The 17,138-nt window shown below is 34.8% G+C and overlaps 1 protein-coding gene across 1 annotated transcript in view; it reads right to left on the reverse strand.

Annotated features, from left to right (window-relative positions):
• Nucleotides 1-5,973: 5,973 nt before the first annotated feature.
• Nucleotides 5,974-17,138, reverse strand: part of LOC143387343 (uncharacterized) — an 81,502-nt gene continuing 70,337 nt past the window's right edge. The window contains exons 4-5 of the mRNA XM_077108249.1: nt 8,657-9,994; nt 5,974-6,139 (exon numbers count right to left, since the gene is read on the reverse strand). Coding sequence (XP_076964364.1) covers nt 5,974-6,139; nt 8,657-9,994 — 1,504 coding nt within the window. The remainder of the gene's footprint in view (nt 6,140-8,656; nt 9,995-17,138) is intronic.

Raw genomic sequence — 17,138 nt, forward strand, 5'->3', positions numbered from 1 at the left:
TTCTGTTCTGGTGTGAACTGGTAGCTCCAATTATTCTAATTGATTCTGAAGACCTTACCTCAGTTGTGGGATGATATTAAATGGTGAACAGATGGCTAGCCTTTCATTTAATTCTTTTATAGAATTTTAAAGCTAATATTTATTTGAGGCAAGCATTACTCACTTTGATTTAAAACTGCCACAAACACTTAAGATTTTAAGGATATTTCTGTAAGTATAGCAGGCAAGTTGAATTAAGAAAAATAAGTGAACAAAAAATATATGAATGCCAAAATTGGAAAAGTAATATGGAAATATATATGTTTATGAAACACTAGAAGTCATTAGTAGGCAGGAAACCTCCCAAAATCAGGAACCAACTGACCAGTACATGGTCTATGTGAAATTCTATCAGGGAATCTTTATCTTTCCTGCCTCCCCTCTTCCTTCTGTATGTCAATGATAATCTTTTTGTACTTGAAGGAGACTAGCCTTGAGCGGGGAGGTCAAGACTGATTCAAAACTGTCTGGATTTGTCTTCATATTCAGGTCTATCACTTTCAAGGCCAGTGGCCTTTGACAGGAAGTTTAAACTACGTGTGAGCTCCAGTCTCCTCATCTATAAAGTGGAGATGTTCTGAGGCATGAGTACTTGGACAGTGTCATGAACTAACATAGATTCTCAGATCCACAGTGTAGACAATGGCTTCCCTGGAGACCAGAAGGGAGTCTGATGCCTTATTTGTCTTCAGTGTCTTTCAGTTTTCTTTTCTTCCAGAAGTTGTTGTGTTTTTTCCAGGGAATCCCCTTCTGCTTTCCACTCCATGTGAGGTGAGTCAGAATGGTTACCCAGACCAGGAAGTGATAACATGATCCCCTCTGGCCAAGAGGCTCTTAACCTGCAAAGTTGGTTTGAGCTGGTCTGGACATAGTCTTTCAGAGGGCCACAAATAACTAGAAAGTGAGCATGGAAAGCTTATTGCCAACTATGGCTTCAGGGGAGGCCAGAAAATAAAATGGGAAGTGAGAGATAAAAAGACACCGATTCCTGAAGTCACCTGTGTCTCAGTCAGAACTACCCACAGATATTTTATTTTTAAAAGAAAACAAATTTGTGGCCCGGTGCAGCAGCACATGCCTGTAATATGAGTGGGTCTGGAGGTTGAGGAAGGAGAATCCTGAGTTCAAACCCAGCCTCAGCAATAACATTGTATTAAGCAACTCTGTCTCTAAATAAAATACAAAATAGGGCTGGATGTTTCTCAGTGAATGAACTAACTCTGAAATTGTTGGGGTTTTTTGTTTTGTTGTTTATTTTACTGATATGTAATAAGTGGCATAAACTTATAACCAATAATTTGTGTCTAGCTTCAGGCAAATTATTTTTTATTACTAGTTCTGCAATGAATATTAAAAACCATATCAACTAAGATACATTCCTTGATTGAGTAGAACAGGAACAGCCAGATAATAGATTCCACTTTCTTGAGGTTCCCTTGAGCAGGGATAACTTCTGATTGGCTACATGTACTAGTGGTTTAAATAGGCTGAACAGAATTTGTGGGTGGGTATCAGATTATTGCTTATTTCTAAACTAAGAGTGGTTTATTAAACCAAGCATTTACCAGAACCCCTTATGCTGGAGATACAGGATGGAACTGATCCTCTGATGAAATTCTTCTGGTTGTTCAGTGCACAAGCTTACCTTTGTTTGGGTGAGTTTCTAGCATAAAACACCTCACATGCAAATCTTTATTTGAAAGTGATGAAAATGTGCATGTATCTTGTGAAAACATTTTATACCTGGACTCACATACTGTGGATGATGACCATCCGAACCTCATTGGTATTTTGGATTCAGAAGTGGGAATCAAAGGTTTTTGCTGCACAGGAACTGGGCTCAACCTTATCTCCTGGTGGTCCTAAGCACAAGAGTGTGAGGAAAAAGACAGTCACACCATTTAGCTTTATCTTAGCTGATCTTAGCTCTATCTTTTGGCTTTGCCTGAAAGAGCTGGAGACTACAATTTTGTAAAACTTGAAAATGTAGTTGGAGCAAGCTTAATGTATATCATGAGAACTTTGTAAATGTTTAATGATACAAGGTTGGTGACTTCAAATAAACTGAGAGAGTAAGAAGGCCTCATTTTAAACTCTAATTCTTTTAACTAAGTCAGAATGATTTAAGACATTTCACTCAGAAAAACAGGCGTGAGTTTGTTGAATAGATAAACAAGGAAAGGGGACACTCTCATAGTAGATAATGGGTCCTCTGAGAGGGGAGAGAGACAGTGTTTCTTTTATGCAATTTACTTTTGTTGGGTATCCCAGAGAAGTTTCCAAAGAGTCCCACACAGGCCTACTACTTGACTTTGAACTGACAGCTGGATGACATCCAAGTGTCAAGTCCCCACTGCTATGATAACTTTATGTCACCTTGGCCAATGCAACTGATTCTAATTCTTAACCATAAATTCTTGCAGATTTTAGAGCTAGGAAAAATATTTTTATTTCTATGTGTTTCAGAATCTGGTATGTAAAAAGAGTCACAAATGTTCCTTTCTCAAGTGTAACATGGCTTCCTCTTATGGACATTTATTTTATATCTGGTTTTCTCCTGCAGATAACAGACAGTTTACTGAGAAATGTGATATATCCTGTCCACTTAAGGCAGGCAGGGTTACAGGTTAATTTCTTCATGAAGAGAAAAGCATGTAGGGGTCAGCACAGTGACCCCCACTTTATAGAATTATTCCCTGAACCTCATGCTCTCACCACTCACATCTGTCCCCTATCATTTAGCAAGAAGTAGTTTAGCCTAAACCATGCTGTTGTTGATCCAATGTCCCAAAGACTGCGCCCCCAGACACACATAAGTTTTACCAGAAAACTGGATAGAAATGTGGATTCTCAGGTTGCAGCTCAGCTTTATTATATGAGACTCCGGGTGGCTCACAAATCTTAATTTGTATGATCCATTCAGTTCCATGGTTGGGGCTAATAATCTGTGTCCTGATTTGGTCTCTCTTCCAAGAGCATTTTTTTCACCATTCTACAAAAAAAAAGTTATTATGACCTCACTCACTTACACCTTAATGACCTGCATCCAAAATTGTCTAATTTCAGCCCTGGTGGACAGACCCTGAGATCCAAGGGGCTGGGTGCATGGATCTCTCCTGCTGAAATGTTTAGGGAATCATGTTGCAGTGACCTCATTAAGACCTTCAAACACAGCACCCACAGCTAAGAGTCAATCCCTGTAAACATTTTAACCTTTACTTCTTTTCCAGAGATTAAAGCAATAACCTAATCTCTTGTTTAAAAACTCTAAAGGGGGCTGGATTTGTGACTCAGTGGAAGAGTGTTCTCATAGCATGCATGAGGCATGGGTTTGATCCTCAGCACCACATAAAAATAAAATTTTATAAAAATTACATCCACCTCAAACTAAAAAAAAATATTAAAAAAAATAAAAATCTATAAAGGCCATGTTACTTCACTGTAACTCTGATTGGATGGACCATGGTTTTCTTAATAAAGATTCTGGATCATGATGTGCAGATCCCCACAGTTGCCCGATAAGACCGCTAGATGGCGAGTGTGATTTTTTTTTTTTTTTTTTTTTTTTTTTTTGCCAGTGGAGGCTCTCTGCAGGTGGCTGGGGTCTTCTCTTGGTTGCTCCCATCAGAGTCCCTGAAGTGACCCTATGCTCAGGCAGGTTTCACTGCAGATTCCAGAAAGTGATATGAAGCCAGGGTCTTTGACTACAGTACTACTATAGTACTGTAGCAGGAAATTTATTGAAAATGGTGCAGGTCCTCCTCCTCATACAGGACAGGCTAACTATTTGCCCACAGCCTGAAGTTCTGGTAGTGGCAGGGGAATGGTCATAGGCCTTAATAATACCAATCTCGAAGTGAAAAGTAGAGTCAATATTTTCTTCTCCTGAAAAGTATACTATGGTTTTAATGAACACCCAGAATACATGGCCTGCCTTTTTTTTTTTTTTTTGATGCTTTAAAGTGTTTATAAGGAAGGTAACTGAGAAGATTGGAAGATATCTCGATTTTGAATCCAAGCCTAGCTCTACTCTGGACTATTGTGGACTTTATCTGCTAATGTACCACTTCTGCAACCCACGTTTACAACAATGGTGGAAGAGTCTGCATGCAACAGGAACAGTGCCTGCACAATTCCCACATTCCAGGTGTAGAGCCCTTCCTTTCCTCTCACCTCTGGAAGACTTTTGTGTTCCCCAGCACTAAGATGGGGAAGGCATAACAGAAAGAAGGGGCTTCGGTGCCTCCCCATGACCAAGTCCAAGTGGCACAGGTTACAGATGGAGTTGCTCTGGCCCTTTTGAGGAGATTTATAGATTTCCCATTGTCATAATAGTGCTTAGGGTTTGTTTTAATCATATATAGGAGATGCAAATGAACACATGCACTGTCACAGAGAGCTAGAATTTTCTATAAACAGTAGTGAAGAGCCATTTGGGAAGCTCCAGGGTTGGTCAGGAGATGAGGGTGTGGGAGGTGATAGAGACCATGTAAAAGAGACTTTCTTCTATTCATGCAGGAAGAAAAGATGATACAGCATAAGTGGATTTAGGGTTATTATGTTATTATAATTTCAGTGAACTTTAGGGGGCATGAGCCATATCTATTATTCTGGTAACTGGACATGCCATGATTTGGTCAGACAAAAACTGACTTTTGATGCTGGGAGCATAATAGGAAGGATATTGGTAGTATGAAAATTATATTAGTTAATTTTCACATGAACAACATGGAAAGATGGCTGACTATCTCTAAAAATTGGCTCTCTCCAGAAGGTCATGACTGGGTGAAGTAGTCCATGCCTGGGTGAGGTCCATGCCTGTAAATCAAGTGATACAGGGGACCGATGCTGGTGGATTGTAAGTTCAGGGTCAGCCTGAATAATTTAGTGAGATCCTGGCTCATGGTAAAATTTTAAAATGGACTCTATCCAGCCTTGTGTGTGACTGTGGAGCAGCAGAACTCTTTGTTTTAATAGAGTGTCTTACAGTGAGCCTTAAATCTTGGCCAGCAGAGCAGAGAATTCTGATGCCTGTCAACAGTCTCTCCTCTGTCTTTGATCCTCAATTTGTCACCAGGTGATACCTGCCTGGGGAAAACTCAGGATGTATGGGACAAAGGCAGACTACTCAGATACAGAGAATATGGCAGTGGCAAGGCTTTGAATCTCACTTTAGATTTTTTTCTCTCGGATAGTATCTTGGAAGGGGAAAGTGAAACACCGCACAGAAAATTCTGGAATGTGCAGGAGCAGAAGTCAAAGGTTTTTCTTGTAGATATCAAGATAATGTCCCAAATAACCAGATTCAGCATTATGTTGCAGAATCTGAAGGCCTGAAAAATAATTTGTGTGTATGTGTGTGTGTATGTGTGTGTGTGTGTGTGTGTGTGTATGTGTGTGTTTGTGTGCACAAGAATGCAGGTGAAGTTCTCAATGACTCACTATTCATTATTGGAAAAGAAGAGGTGGAATGACTGCTTACTCAATGAGGTTTCTGCTAAAAAAGGATCTTGTCTGTTATTCAAGTAGGGGCATCTGGCTTGATACTGACAACTGACATGAGACTGGTAAGGTTTGGGAAGGATGGTAGAACTCTTTGACAGAGAGTTTGTAGCAACACAATCAGGCCCAAATTAATAATTCTCCTGTCTGCAGGCTTTAGGTTTCTTCTGATAATATGCTGTGTGTCTCCTTCTGCTCCTTCACTTGTTTCTTTCCTACCTTCCTCATTACTGGGAGACAATCATTGTGCTTAAAGCACTGGGAGAAAAAATAAATTAGAAAAATAGAAGATTTTTTTTTTTTTTTTTTTTTTTTTTTTTTTTTTTTTTTTTAGCATGTGTGATCTACCCTGAGCCTCAACATGGTAAAAGGTAGAGACCAAAGGCTTGTTTTTGGTAAGAGGCTTGACCATCATGATGATGATTAGTAATCCTATTCCCTACTTGAAAATAAAAATGCCTCTAGAATGCCCAGTGTCCATTGGGTGTATCCACTGCCAGTATGAGTTCTCTGATGTTGAATAAGGCATAAACTTTTCTTAAAAGCTTTGCCACCTTCTTTACATTTGTATGGGTTTTCTCCAGTATGAATTCTCTGGCGTTGAGTAAGGCATGATTTTTGAGTCTGAATTACTGAAACTTTCAGGGGTTACGTGCACACCTGTTGTGAGAGAATAATTGAACAGAGGCTACCAAATGAATCCCTGCATCAACAGAGGCATCATCTTAATATTGTGGGATTCTTATGGAGGTATTTCTGTGACAGTAAAAGTTAGTGGAGGTATCTGTGCTTTATAGTACTATGGTGATCACTAAGTAACTATAGCTAATATAATTTAAAAAAATTAAATAATGCAATTGTTCAGACTTATGTACTGAATAAACTGACTCTGATGACCACAAAACCTGAGCCTCTTTGTCTTTTTTTTTGTACTAGGGATCAAACCAAAGTGCTCTCTACCACTAAGCCACATTCCCAAATCTTTTTATTTATAGTTAGGTTCTTCCTAAGGTGCTTAGATTCATGTGAAATTGCTGAGGCTGGTTTTGTAACTGTGATTCTCCTTCCTTGAACTCCCCTGCTGCTTGGATGAAAAGTGTGTACCAGTGTGCCCAGCTGAAGTTTGAGTTTTCCAGAATACTGAAATAACCTGAAGTACTGCAGTAGAAGAGATTTGCTTATACTTTATTAACCATTAAAAACATCATTACTTGGTTGAAGCAACTTGAAGAACTGAGGATGGGTCCAGGAAAATATGTAACTTTCTGAGATTTCACAGTGTGGCTTGGGACAGACCTGCCTTTTCCTGGGTGACACAACTGTATCCTTGTAAGTTCTACTGGAAGGATGGACTCATCAGTTCAAATGCTTTTCATTGACACAATTATTTAACCATTTTTATTTTTTTTTCAACTGTAACAAAATTGTTTTAAAAATGTGCAGGGCTGTGGTTTTCTATTAAGAGAAAAAAGGGCAACTATGTTTCATTAGGTATATATGACATCTGTTTTAAAGAACATCAGTGTTCTCTAAAACAGATGTCATATATATGCAAGTAGAGCCATACTTTGGTACAAAGACACACAGTTCTTCCTCTGGTGTGTCTAGTAAATGCAATAGTATTTTTAAGGGTGGGAAGAGGTATTATGCTTCACTCTCATTTGTGCAGACCCTTTGAAGGCTCAGGGGCTCAAAGTCTGAATGGAGTCTCAGGACTCTCAGAGGTCATGGACAGGCCTCTTGATGTCTATTTAGTGTGAGCATTTATAGCCACCTCATGTGTGGATTTAACCACGCCATGTGTTGCATTTTGCTGTTTAATATCTTTGTTTCTCCACCATCTGGTTTCAAACTTTTGAACTCTGCATTTGATGTAGAAAACTAACTTGTATCATGCAGGACATTTTAAAAGCCAGAATCTGATGCCTGAAGTGTCACAAAACCATCTTTTGAATGCTTTTTATGGACATGAAACCCTGAGTAAAATTTTTTAATTAACTACAAAGCAAAAGACAATCATTTCTGGGTTGAGGGATGCATGCCTTGCATCCAAGTAGTGCAGGAGGCTGAGGCAGGAGAACCACAAGATCAAATTCAGTCTTAGTAGTAAAAGTGATACCCTAAGCAACTCAGTGAAATTGTGTCTCTAAATAAATACAAAATAGGGCTTGGATGTGACTTAGTCGATGAGTGCACCTGAATTTAATCCTCGGTATACCCCGAAAATAAAATAAAATAAATAAATAAGACATTGACATAGGACCATTGTGTCCAGCTGATATTATGGAAAAAATATTGATGTGATCATAAAATTCAGGCATAAGATAATTTTATTAATGAGTTGGTTTGGTACAAGTAGGCCTCTAAGTCCAAATATAGCTTTTGAAAAAAAAAGATGATTTGAATTCAATCAATACAGAGAAACTGAGGAAATGACAGTTGAACCTAGAGAGGTCCACAGAAGGAAAGAAACCAGATCATCCAATCATGCTTCCTGCCCACTTCCATGGGCTAATGAGTAATGGCCAGAAGGGCAAGGGTCAGAATTTTATGGAGTCAGTGTTGCGGAGCTATCTCTGGGCAATGGTAATTTTTCTTTCCAGTATGAACTTTCTGGTGACCAATGAGGTTTTATCTTACAGGAAATGACTTTTACAGTCTATGTATTTGTGAGAATTGTTGCAAGTATGAATGATCTGTTTCTTCTTAACACTTGAAGCATACTGAAAATTTGCCACATTCTTAACATTTACATGGCTCTTATCCAGTATGAATATTTGGTGAACAACAATACTTTTCCTAATAGATAGCTTTGCCATATTCTTTGCATTTGTATGGTTTCTCCCCAGTATGAATTCTCTGGTGTTCAGAAATGTGTGATCTTTGATAAAGAGCTTTGCCATATTCTTTAAACTTGTATGACTTTTTCCTAGTATTAATTCTCTGGTGTCAAATAAGTTACGATATTTGATTAAAAGCTTTCCCACATTCTCCAAATTTCTATGGCTTTTCTCTGATATGAAGCCTCTGGTGTTGACTAAGGAGTGACCTTCAATTAGAAGATTTGCTACATTACAGATATTTGTATGGTTTCTCCCCAGTATCAATTCTCTGGTGTTTAGAAAGGCATGATTTTTGATTCAAAGCTTTGCAACATTCTTTACATTTGTATGGCATTTCTCTAGTATGAAGTTTCTGGTGTTGAGTAAGGTGCGATTTTCGATTAAAAGCTTTGCCACATTCTTTACATTTGGATGGCTTTTCTCCTGTATGAATTCTCTGGTGTTGAGTAAGGCATGATTTTTTATTAAAAGCTTTGCCACATTCTTTACACTTGTATGGCTTTTCTCCAGTATGAATTCTCTGGTGTTGAGTAAGGCAAGATTTTTGAGTAAAAGCTTTGCAACATTCTTTACATTTGTATGGCATTTCTCCAGTATGAAGTCTCTGGTGTCGAGTAAGGTGTGATTTTTGATTAAAAGCTTTGCCACATTCTTTACATTTGTATGGCTTTTCTCCAGTATGAATTCTCTGGTGTTGAGTAAGGCAAGATTTTTGATTAAAAGCTTTGCCACATTCTTTACATTTGTATGGCTTTTCTCCTATATGAATTCTCTGGTGTCGAGTAAGGCATGATTTTTTATTAAAAGCTTTCCCGCATTCTTGACATTTGTATGGCTTTTCTCCTGTATGGATTGTCTGGTGTTGAGTAAGACAGGATTTTGTATTAAAAGCTTTGCCACATTCTTTACATTTGTATGGCTTTTCTCCAGTATGAATTCTCTGGTGTTGAGTAAGGCGAGATTTTTGATTAAAAGCTTTGCCACATTCTTTACATTTGTATGGCTTTTCTCCAGTATGAATTCTCTGGTGTTGAGTAAGGCGAGATTTTTGATTAAAAGCTTTGCCACATTCTTTACATTTGTATGGCTTTTCTCCAATATGAAGTCTTTGGTGTTCAGTAAGGTGTGATTTTCGATTAAAAGCATTGCCACATTCTTTACATTTGTAAGGCTTTTCTCCAGTATGAAGTCTCTGGTGTTCAGTCAGGTGTGAATTTCGATTAAAAGCCTTTTCACATTCTTTACATTTGTATGGCTTTTCTCCAGTATGAATTTTCTGGTGTAGAATAAGGCATGATTTTCGATCAAAAGCTTTTTTACATTCTTTACATTTGTATGGCTTTTCTCCAGTATGAATCTTCTGATGTCGAATAAGGCATGATTTTTGATTAAAAGCTTTTTTACATTCTTCACATTTGTATGGCTTTTGTCCAGTATGAATCTTCTGATGTTGAATAAGGCATGATTTTTGATCGAAAGTTTTTTTACATTCTTTACATTTGTATGGCTTTTGGCCAGTATAAATTTTCTGCTGTTCAGGAAGGTGTAATTTTTTATTAAAAGCTTTAACACTTTCTTTACGTTTCCAGATTTTCTCTCCAGTATGATTACTGTAGTGTTTAAAGAGGTTTGAGCAACACTTAAAGACATTTTCACATTTCTTCAATTTGTAAGGTTTATCTCCATTGTAAAGACTATTGTTTTTAGTAACACATAGAATTTGAGTAAAATATTTTTCACATTCTTTACTTATGGAGGATTTATCACTGCTCTGATAAACAATTGAGTTATTTTTAAATGTTTTTACATATTTTTTTAACTTGTAGAGCTTCCCACAAATATTAATTCTCTGGAGTTCAGGAATTCTTGTAGTTTTATTAAAAATGATTTCACATGCCTTATAGCTGTAATTTGTCTCTTGATTATAAAAGCTTGGATAAATAAATTTTGGGTATGGATTAAAAACTTTTTTACTTTTTTCATTGTAAAGCTCTTTTAAACGATCACATGGGTGATTTCTAGGATTTAAAAAAGAAGACAATTTTAATGACTTTCACAGAATTTACATTGTTTTACACCAAATCTATTATGCTGTGAATTACCTAGGGTAGAGGCAGTCTACAGGTCCTAAAAGATTTATCATAAATATAGTTATCTTTGAGTATCACTGAGGGTGTTTTTAAAATTCTTTCTACTTTTAAATAAAGCAATATTAGGAAAGTACAATTACTCCCACATTCATTATTATTCCATGCATTGCCACAAGGAGAAACTGTTCATTTCATCATTTTTGTAATGTAATTATCAGGGAGACTACTAAAACTCAGAAATTTCTTCTTCTCCTTCTCCTTCTCCTTCTTTTTAAACTAAATTATCTAAAGAAATCTTTGTGGATATTTACTCAATGGTGAATTTCAAATTATTCCAGTGACTAACTATAGCATGAAATAGACTCCATTGCAAATTTTTTATTTTTTAGAGGAATGGTATAATTACAAATGCTGTTCAAGTATATTCACAAGCACCCACAGGTCCTCAAATGTGACTGCCATATGTGTTGTTGTCTCTCTCCAGCTTAGTCAATGTCCCACATCCCTACAGATCCACCTTGCCTCCAACACACTATTGTCTAGTTTTAATTTGTGGGGAATCCTGCAGGCACTGGGACATAATCATTATCCTGATGTGTCAGAGTATTCTTCATTAAGCCAAAAAACAAACTTCATCTGAGCTGGGCTGCTCAACTTTCCAGCAAAATATCTATCACTGAGGGTGTTTTTAAAATTCTTTCTATGTAACTAGCTCACTGAAATAAGTTAGAGAATACTTTTGATTTGTCAAAAACATATTCCTTTAGATGCACAGATAAGTAGTCTTAGGGCCTCAGAAAAATCTAATAGCAACAGAATTTAGTTCACTAGGGACATGTATAGGATCCAGGAAGTCTCTGTTTCTCACACTTGGAAAATTTTTCCCTTTCCACCCCAAATCACAAAAATGAATAGATCTTTTGGGATATTCACTAGGAGTCTGGTCAAAATACCTGTTGATATGAAAGATGAAGCAGTGCATGTCAGATAGAGCTCCTGAAAGATATCTATAAACTGTGCATTAAATTTTTTAAAAAGCATGGAAGTCTTTAGGGAAAAAAGTCTGGTATCTCTGAACTCACAGATGAAATCCAGCTGGGTTGAGACTATCCAGTACATGTTATATACTACCTAGTTTTGTATAAATTCAGCATGGCACTAGAGATGGTATCAACCATTGGAGCCATATAGCCACTTAGCATCACAGAGATGGGTGAGACATGTCAGAATGCCAATCAACCTGTCTCAAGAAAGATTCTTCCTGTTGAAATCTTATTCCTATTTTGATGCACACTCCCTTAAATAAAGAACTGGAAAAATTATCTAGCAACTGTTTTTCAGAACTTATGTGGTCTAGAGAATCTATAAGATGTTTTACCTCTTTTAACATAAGTTCTTGCCAGGTCTTATATTCCTTTACTAATTATTTCAGATACTTATTTTTTTTTCAGATGGCTCATCACCATCCAAAAAACAAATTACTCAGGTGGGATGCTTGATGTCCCATGACATGGAGTAATTATGCTAACTTTTTTTTTTGAGATATATATATATATATATATATATATATATATATATATATAGAGAGAGAGAGAGAGAGAGAGAGAGAGAGAGAGAGTGTTTTAATATTTATTTTTTTTTTAGTTTTTCGGCAGACACAACATCTTTGTTTGTATGTGGTGCTGAGGATCGAACCCAGGCTACACGTATGCCAGGCAAGCATGCTACCGCTTGAGCCACATCCCCAGCCCTAATTATGCTAACTTATGAGCCATAAATACATTGGTAACTACACAAAGACTGCTTCAAGTTGAATTAATATTATAAATAAATATTTACAAGCAACTTTGACTCAAACTATCAAGTTTCAGGGAGAAGGTTGTACAGAAGTGGGCTTCTGCAATGGTAGACAGAATCATGAAATGACAAAGACATTATAGATCTTCTTTTTCTTACAGAGGAGAAGTTTAATTGTAAGCCATTCCTCATTCAAAGGTTGTCTTAAATCACCACTGTGGCTGCTTTACTTTTCTCAAAGGGTTATACAATTATTAGCTTAAGCCCTTCATTGTTCTTCATTTGGCCCACACCATACCTACTACTTCTATTCCAGGCATGTTTTATACCTCTTAGCACAATCCCAGAAAAGTGTCAGAAGACTTTCACAATTCTCACAAGACCTTCATGTCTGCTTTTGGGGTGTTATGCATTCCTGCAAGCCATTTGGGCTGTGGGTTTTCTGGGAGACTGTGCTAAAAGTTTCTGAGACTTTTCTGTGTTTCGATTGTCATACATGACAGATGAGCTCTTTGCTTATTTGATGGGTTTTAGAAAGATTCAACTGCTTCTCTTCTCCTTTTTTTGCTTAATTATTATTGCATTTAAAAAGCAATACCTACCAAACTTTCACTGTAAACACATTTAATTACTGAATTGTTCTTTTCAGCACAAATGTCTTAGTAAGTCTTCTTGCAGCATTTTTAATCTGCATGTTTTTCTTTTCTTTAAGTAGAAATACTACACATGTGTTTAAATTAAAAGACAATTTCTCTATACTGTGTAGAAAATCTCCTTCTTATTACTTTATAAAAAAGACAGATTAGAATGATGCAACTTTAAATTAATGATCTGTACACTTTTCTCTAACCTGCACTTATGTAGAGATCATCAAAACTTTTAAAAATGTAAATGATAATAAGCATTTTATAACTTTTTGAGTTTTTCATCATAATGCCTATTTCTATTCTAATCCTATTTAAAAGCTGAGCAAACAGGTTTAGTCTTTATTTTTCTAAAGATATTTTTAAGATACATCTTCATAATGCCCTGTAAACATTGTGTAAATATAATTTGATACATATTTTGGCAATTTAAAATTTTGTGTATTGCAAGTGGCTTTACACAAAATACTGAGTAGTAAATATTTTAGAATTACAAAAATGTAATTTAAAGTTTAACCAAATAAAACTGAATGGCACTAGTTGAGCAGTCAGTCTTTTTAGATGTTTGTAATAATATAAACTGATGAACTTGTAATTTTATGAATAAATAATTTTCATGTTTTTTTCCCACTCATTCAGACAAATTTTCTGAACTCCCTCTCTTTCAGTTTAAATTTCTTGTTTAAAACCAAGTATTAACTGTCCTGCTTTCCATACCTTTGCTTTTTCAAGTTTTGCAAAAAATATTTTATTTCTTGCTCTCCTGAAAATTCTTGGTTTTGATTAGAAGTCATACCTAAAAAAAATAATAGGAAGTTATTTCACTTACTATGGTGAATAACTCTGCAATTATATAGAACTTTATCAAAGTGGGGGGGACTAGCAAGAGAAAAGTATGATTCAAGGCCATTATTACTCAAAAAATATCTAGATTTTATTACAACATGATGACAAAAGCTTTGAGAATTTTGAAAATTACCATAAGAAATTATACCACCACAGATGAGGACAAAATGCAAACTGACTAACATTACTACAACAATTTCAAATCATAGCTCTTAACTTCAACATATTCAGACTCCACCTGTGACTCAAATATTCAGGAAATGTGTATCTCTTATTTGTTTATTTATATTTTTGTCATTGGGGGGATTATTTCATAAGAGAATACAGGGGTATTCTATCACCAAACTAGATCCACAGGCATTTCTGTATTTCTATATATCTATTTCTATATTTCTATATCTATATCTATATACTTTTTTAATGATAGTTTATCAAAAAGATGCTGAAATTTATTTTAAACTGGCATTCCACTGTCTCAGCTTTCCAGTTATATGGAATTATATTTATATATCATTGCACATCACCTTTTTTTCTTTACTTTGAAATTCCAAATATTTTACAAAATGACTATAATGATCTAGTTGAACCAATTTTGAATAGAAAAATACCAATAAAAATAATAGCTCACACAATAAAGAGTATATTCAACCCACGCAAAATAAAAAAAAAAAATCATCATAAAATTTATGAAATACAAATTAAGGCAGTTTTTTATAGTAGATAAATTTATAAATATCAACAAAATTTGAAATCTAGAGAAATAAGTTCTTTCTCATCAGTAATTTATGTAGAAATAACCTAATTTGAAAACAAGTAATCAGAAAACAATGTGATTAAAAGAATATATTAAAATAAAATAAAAATATATTAACTATGTCACATGCAAATCTGCATAAAGTTCTCTTAAGATATAAGGTAACAAAAAGACTAAAAACAAAATGATATAATATTACATTCAAAATTGCAAAGGTGATAATAATTATATAAATGAGGTACAAAGTAGAATATCATACAAAGATAAATATGACTAATCACTGGAATACAATCATAGTAGAAACATTTATAACTCAAATAATATTTTTATAGAAAGAAATCACAGAAAAACAATTCTAGAAAGAAATCAGAGAAAAAAAATTCAACAGCATAAAAAACAACACAGTAATAGTAGGATACATCAATCCCCAGTTGATGCAAATAAAAAAATGTGATTGCATTAGGACCCAGAGAATGAAAAAACTTCAGAAAACATTAAAAACTAATTAGGTTTACAGAGGCAATCTTCTTTATAGTGTATGGAATATTTTTCCAAAGAGATCAGGTTAAAAATACAAGAAAAGTTGAAGATATTAAAATATTGAAATTGCTTTGTAACATAAAATAATAAGTTGGAAGGAAAAATTGAAAGTGATATTCAAAAGTTATGAATATGAGTTTAAAGCCAAATTCAGCAATTAAGCAAGGCCCTAAGCAACTTACCTAGTCACTATCACAAAATAAAATATAAAAATAGCTACCAGCTAGGCATAGTAATATACACCTGTAATTCAAGCAGCTTGGGAGTCTGAAACAGCAGGATTGTGAGTTCAAAGCCAGCCTCATCAACACAAAGGTGATAAGCAAATCAAGAAGACCATGATTCTATGTAAAATAAAAAATGGTACTTGAGATGTAGCTCAGTGGACAAGTGCCCCTGAGGTCAATCCCCAGTACCCTTCCCCAAAAAGAGCTATTGATTTTGCTCAGTGGTTAAGCACCTGTTCTAAAAAATAAGTGCCAGTAGCATCCCCCAAAATCTAAGAAGTATATGTAACACCAAACAATCAATATTATTTTTGTGTAAACAAAATAAGTTATTTGAACAATTCTTTAGAATATTCTTGGTGCCTCCATAACTACACATAAAAAATTAATAATGCTTCCTGATATAAAATAATAAAAGCTACAATATTCAATGGAATGAGGTTAAATGAGAAAGCCATGAGTAATAAAATTGAAAGTATATCAATTAGCCTTCAAATTGATGGTCAAGTCAAAATATATTTACAGACATATTCTCATTAAACAACATTCAAAAGAGATAAATATGGCAAGCCAATCAAATATCATTTCAAATGGCTACAAGAAGGCAATTTTGAATGAAAACGTTAGAAATCTTTTCAAAGATAATAAATTATATAATATCTACAATGATCAACATTTAGGAGAATATGTTAAGTAAAAGAGTAATTCACACCCCCCCAAAAAAAGAAATACCAGTTAATTCTACTTCTGAGAGATATCTACTATAGCCAAATATGAAAACCAAAAGGAATGGTATTAGGGATGAAAAAGTAAGGAAAAAGAAAACTTGTTTGAAGAAAAAATGTGATACAAATTCTCTAGAAAAAAAAAAGTTACAAAAAATTTTGAATGAACAGAACTGACCAGTATATTTAAAATATGTAAGATAATAAGTTCAGCAAAGATATACAGTTTTGACCACAATTACATATTTGACAAATATATAAAAGATAAAAGAATTGTAAACATCTTTATGGTACCTTTAAAAAGCTAAAGTCTTACTCCTAGACAAAAGAACAGATTTATATATGTAGAGATGATGAATATGCCATTAATTCTAGCTACTTGGAAGGCTGAAACATGGAAATACTTTTCCAACTTTTGCCACTTAGCAAGAGTCTATTTCAAACTAAAAGTCAAAAGGGGGTGATGACGTAGCTCAATATTACAAGAACCTCTGTGTTCAATCTGCTGTATGTGTATGTGTATGTGTGTGTTTGTATGTATGTATGTATGTGTACGTATGTATGTGTGTGTGTGTGTGTTTATATATATAACAAAATTTGGATACATTACATGATTAAGCACAAAAGCAGAGTAAATAATCAAGACAATATACAATCATATATAAAACAGGGGTAATATTTATACTTGTAAGTAAAAGCATAGAAAACTTAATTGAAAATTGGCATATGGGTCACATGCAGTTTAATTTTATCTAATGTTGTCCAAAGTGAAAAGTCATGATAATTTCTATTCAATTATTACATATAGATATAAAAACAAAAACAGTGAGAAAACATAATGAACAACACTGAAGCTCTCTAAAGTGTGAGAGTCAAAAAAGATACAAGAATTAGAGAAATTTTACCTACAATATTATGAATAATTGTAATACAATAGAAATATTTCTTTTAATTTTTTGTAGCTATAGATGGATAGAATGCATTTATTTCATCCATTTATTTTTATGTAGTGCTAAAGATAAATCACAATGCCCTACATGTGTGAGGCAAGCCCTCTGCGACTAAACTACAGACCCAGCCCTGAAAATTATTCTTTAAACCACATTGATCAGCTATACGTACATAATCACT

The sequence above is a fragment of the Callospermophilus lateralis genome, unplaced genomic scaffold, assembly GCF_048772815.1.
Source record: "Callospermophilus lateralis isolate mCalLat2 unplaced genomic scaffold, mCalLat2.hap1 Scaffold_260, whole genome shotgun sequence".
In the NCBI taxonomy this organism is placed as follows: Eukaryota; Metazoa; Chordata; class Mammalia; order Rodentia; family Sciuridae; genus Callospermophilus; species Callospermophilus lateralis.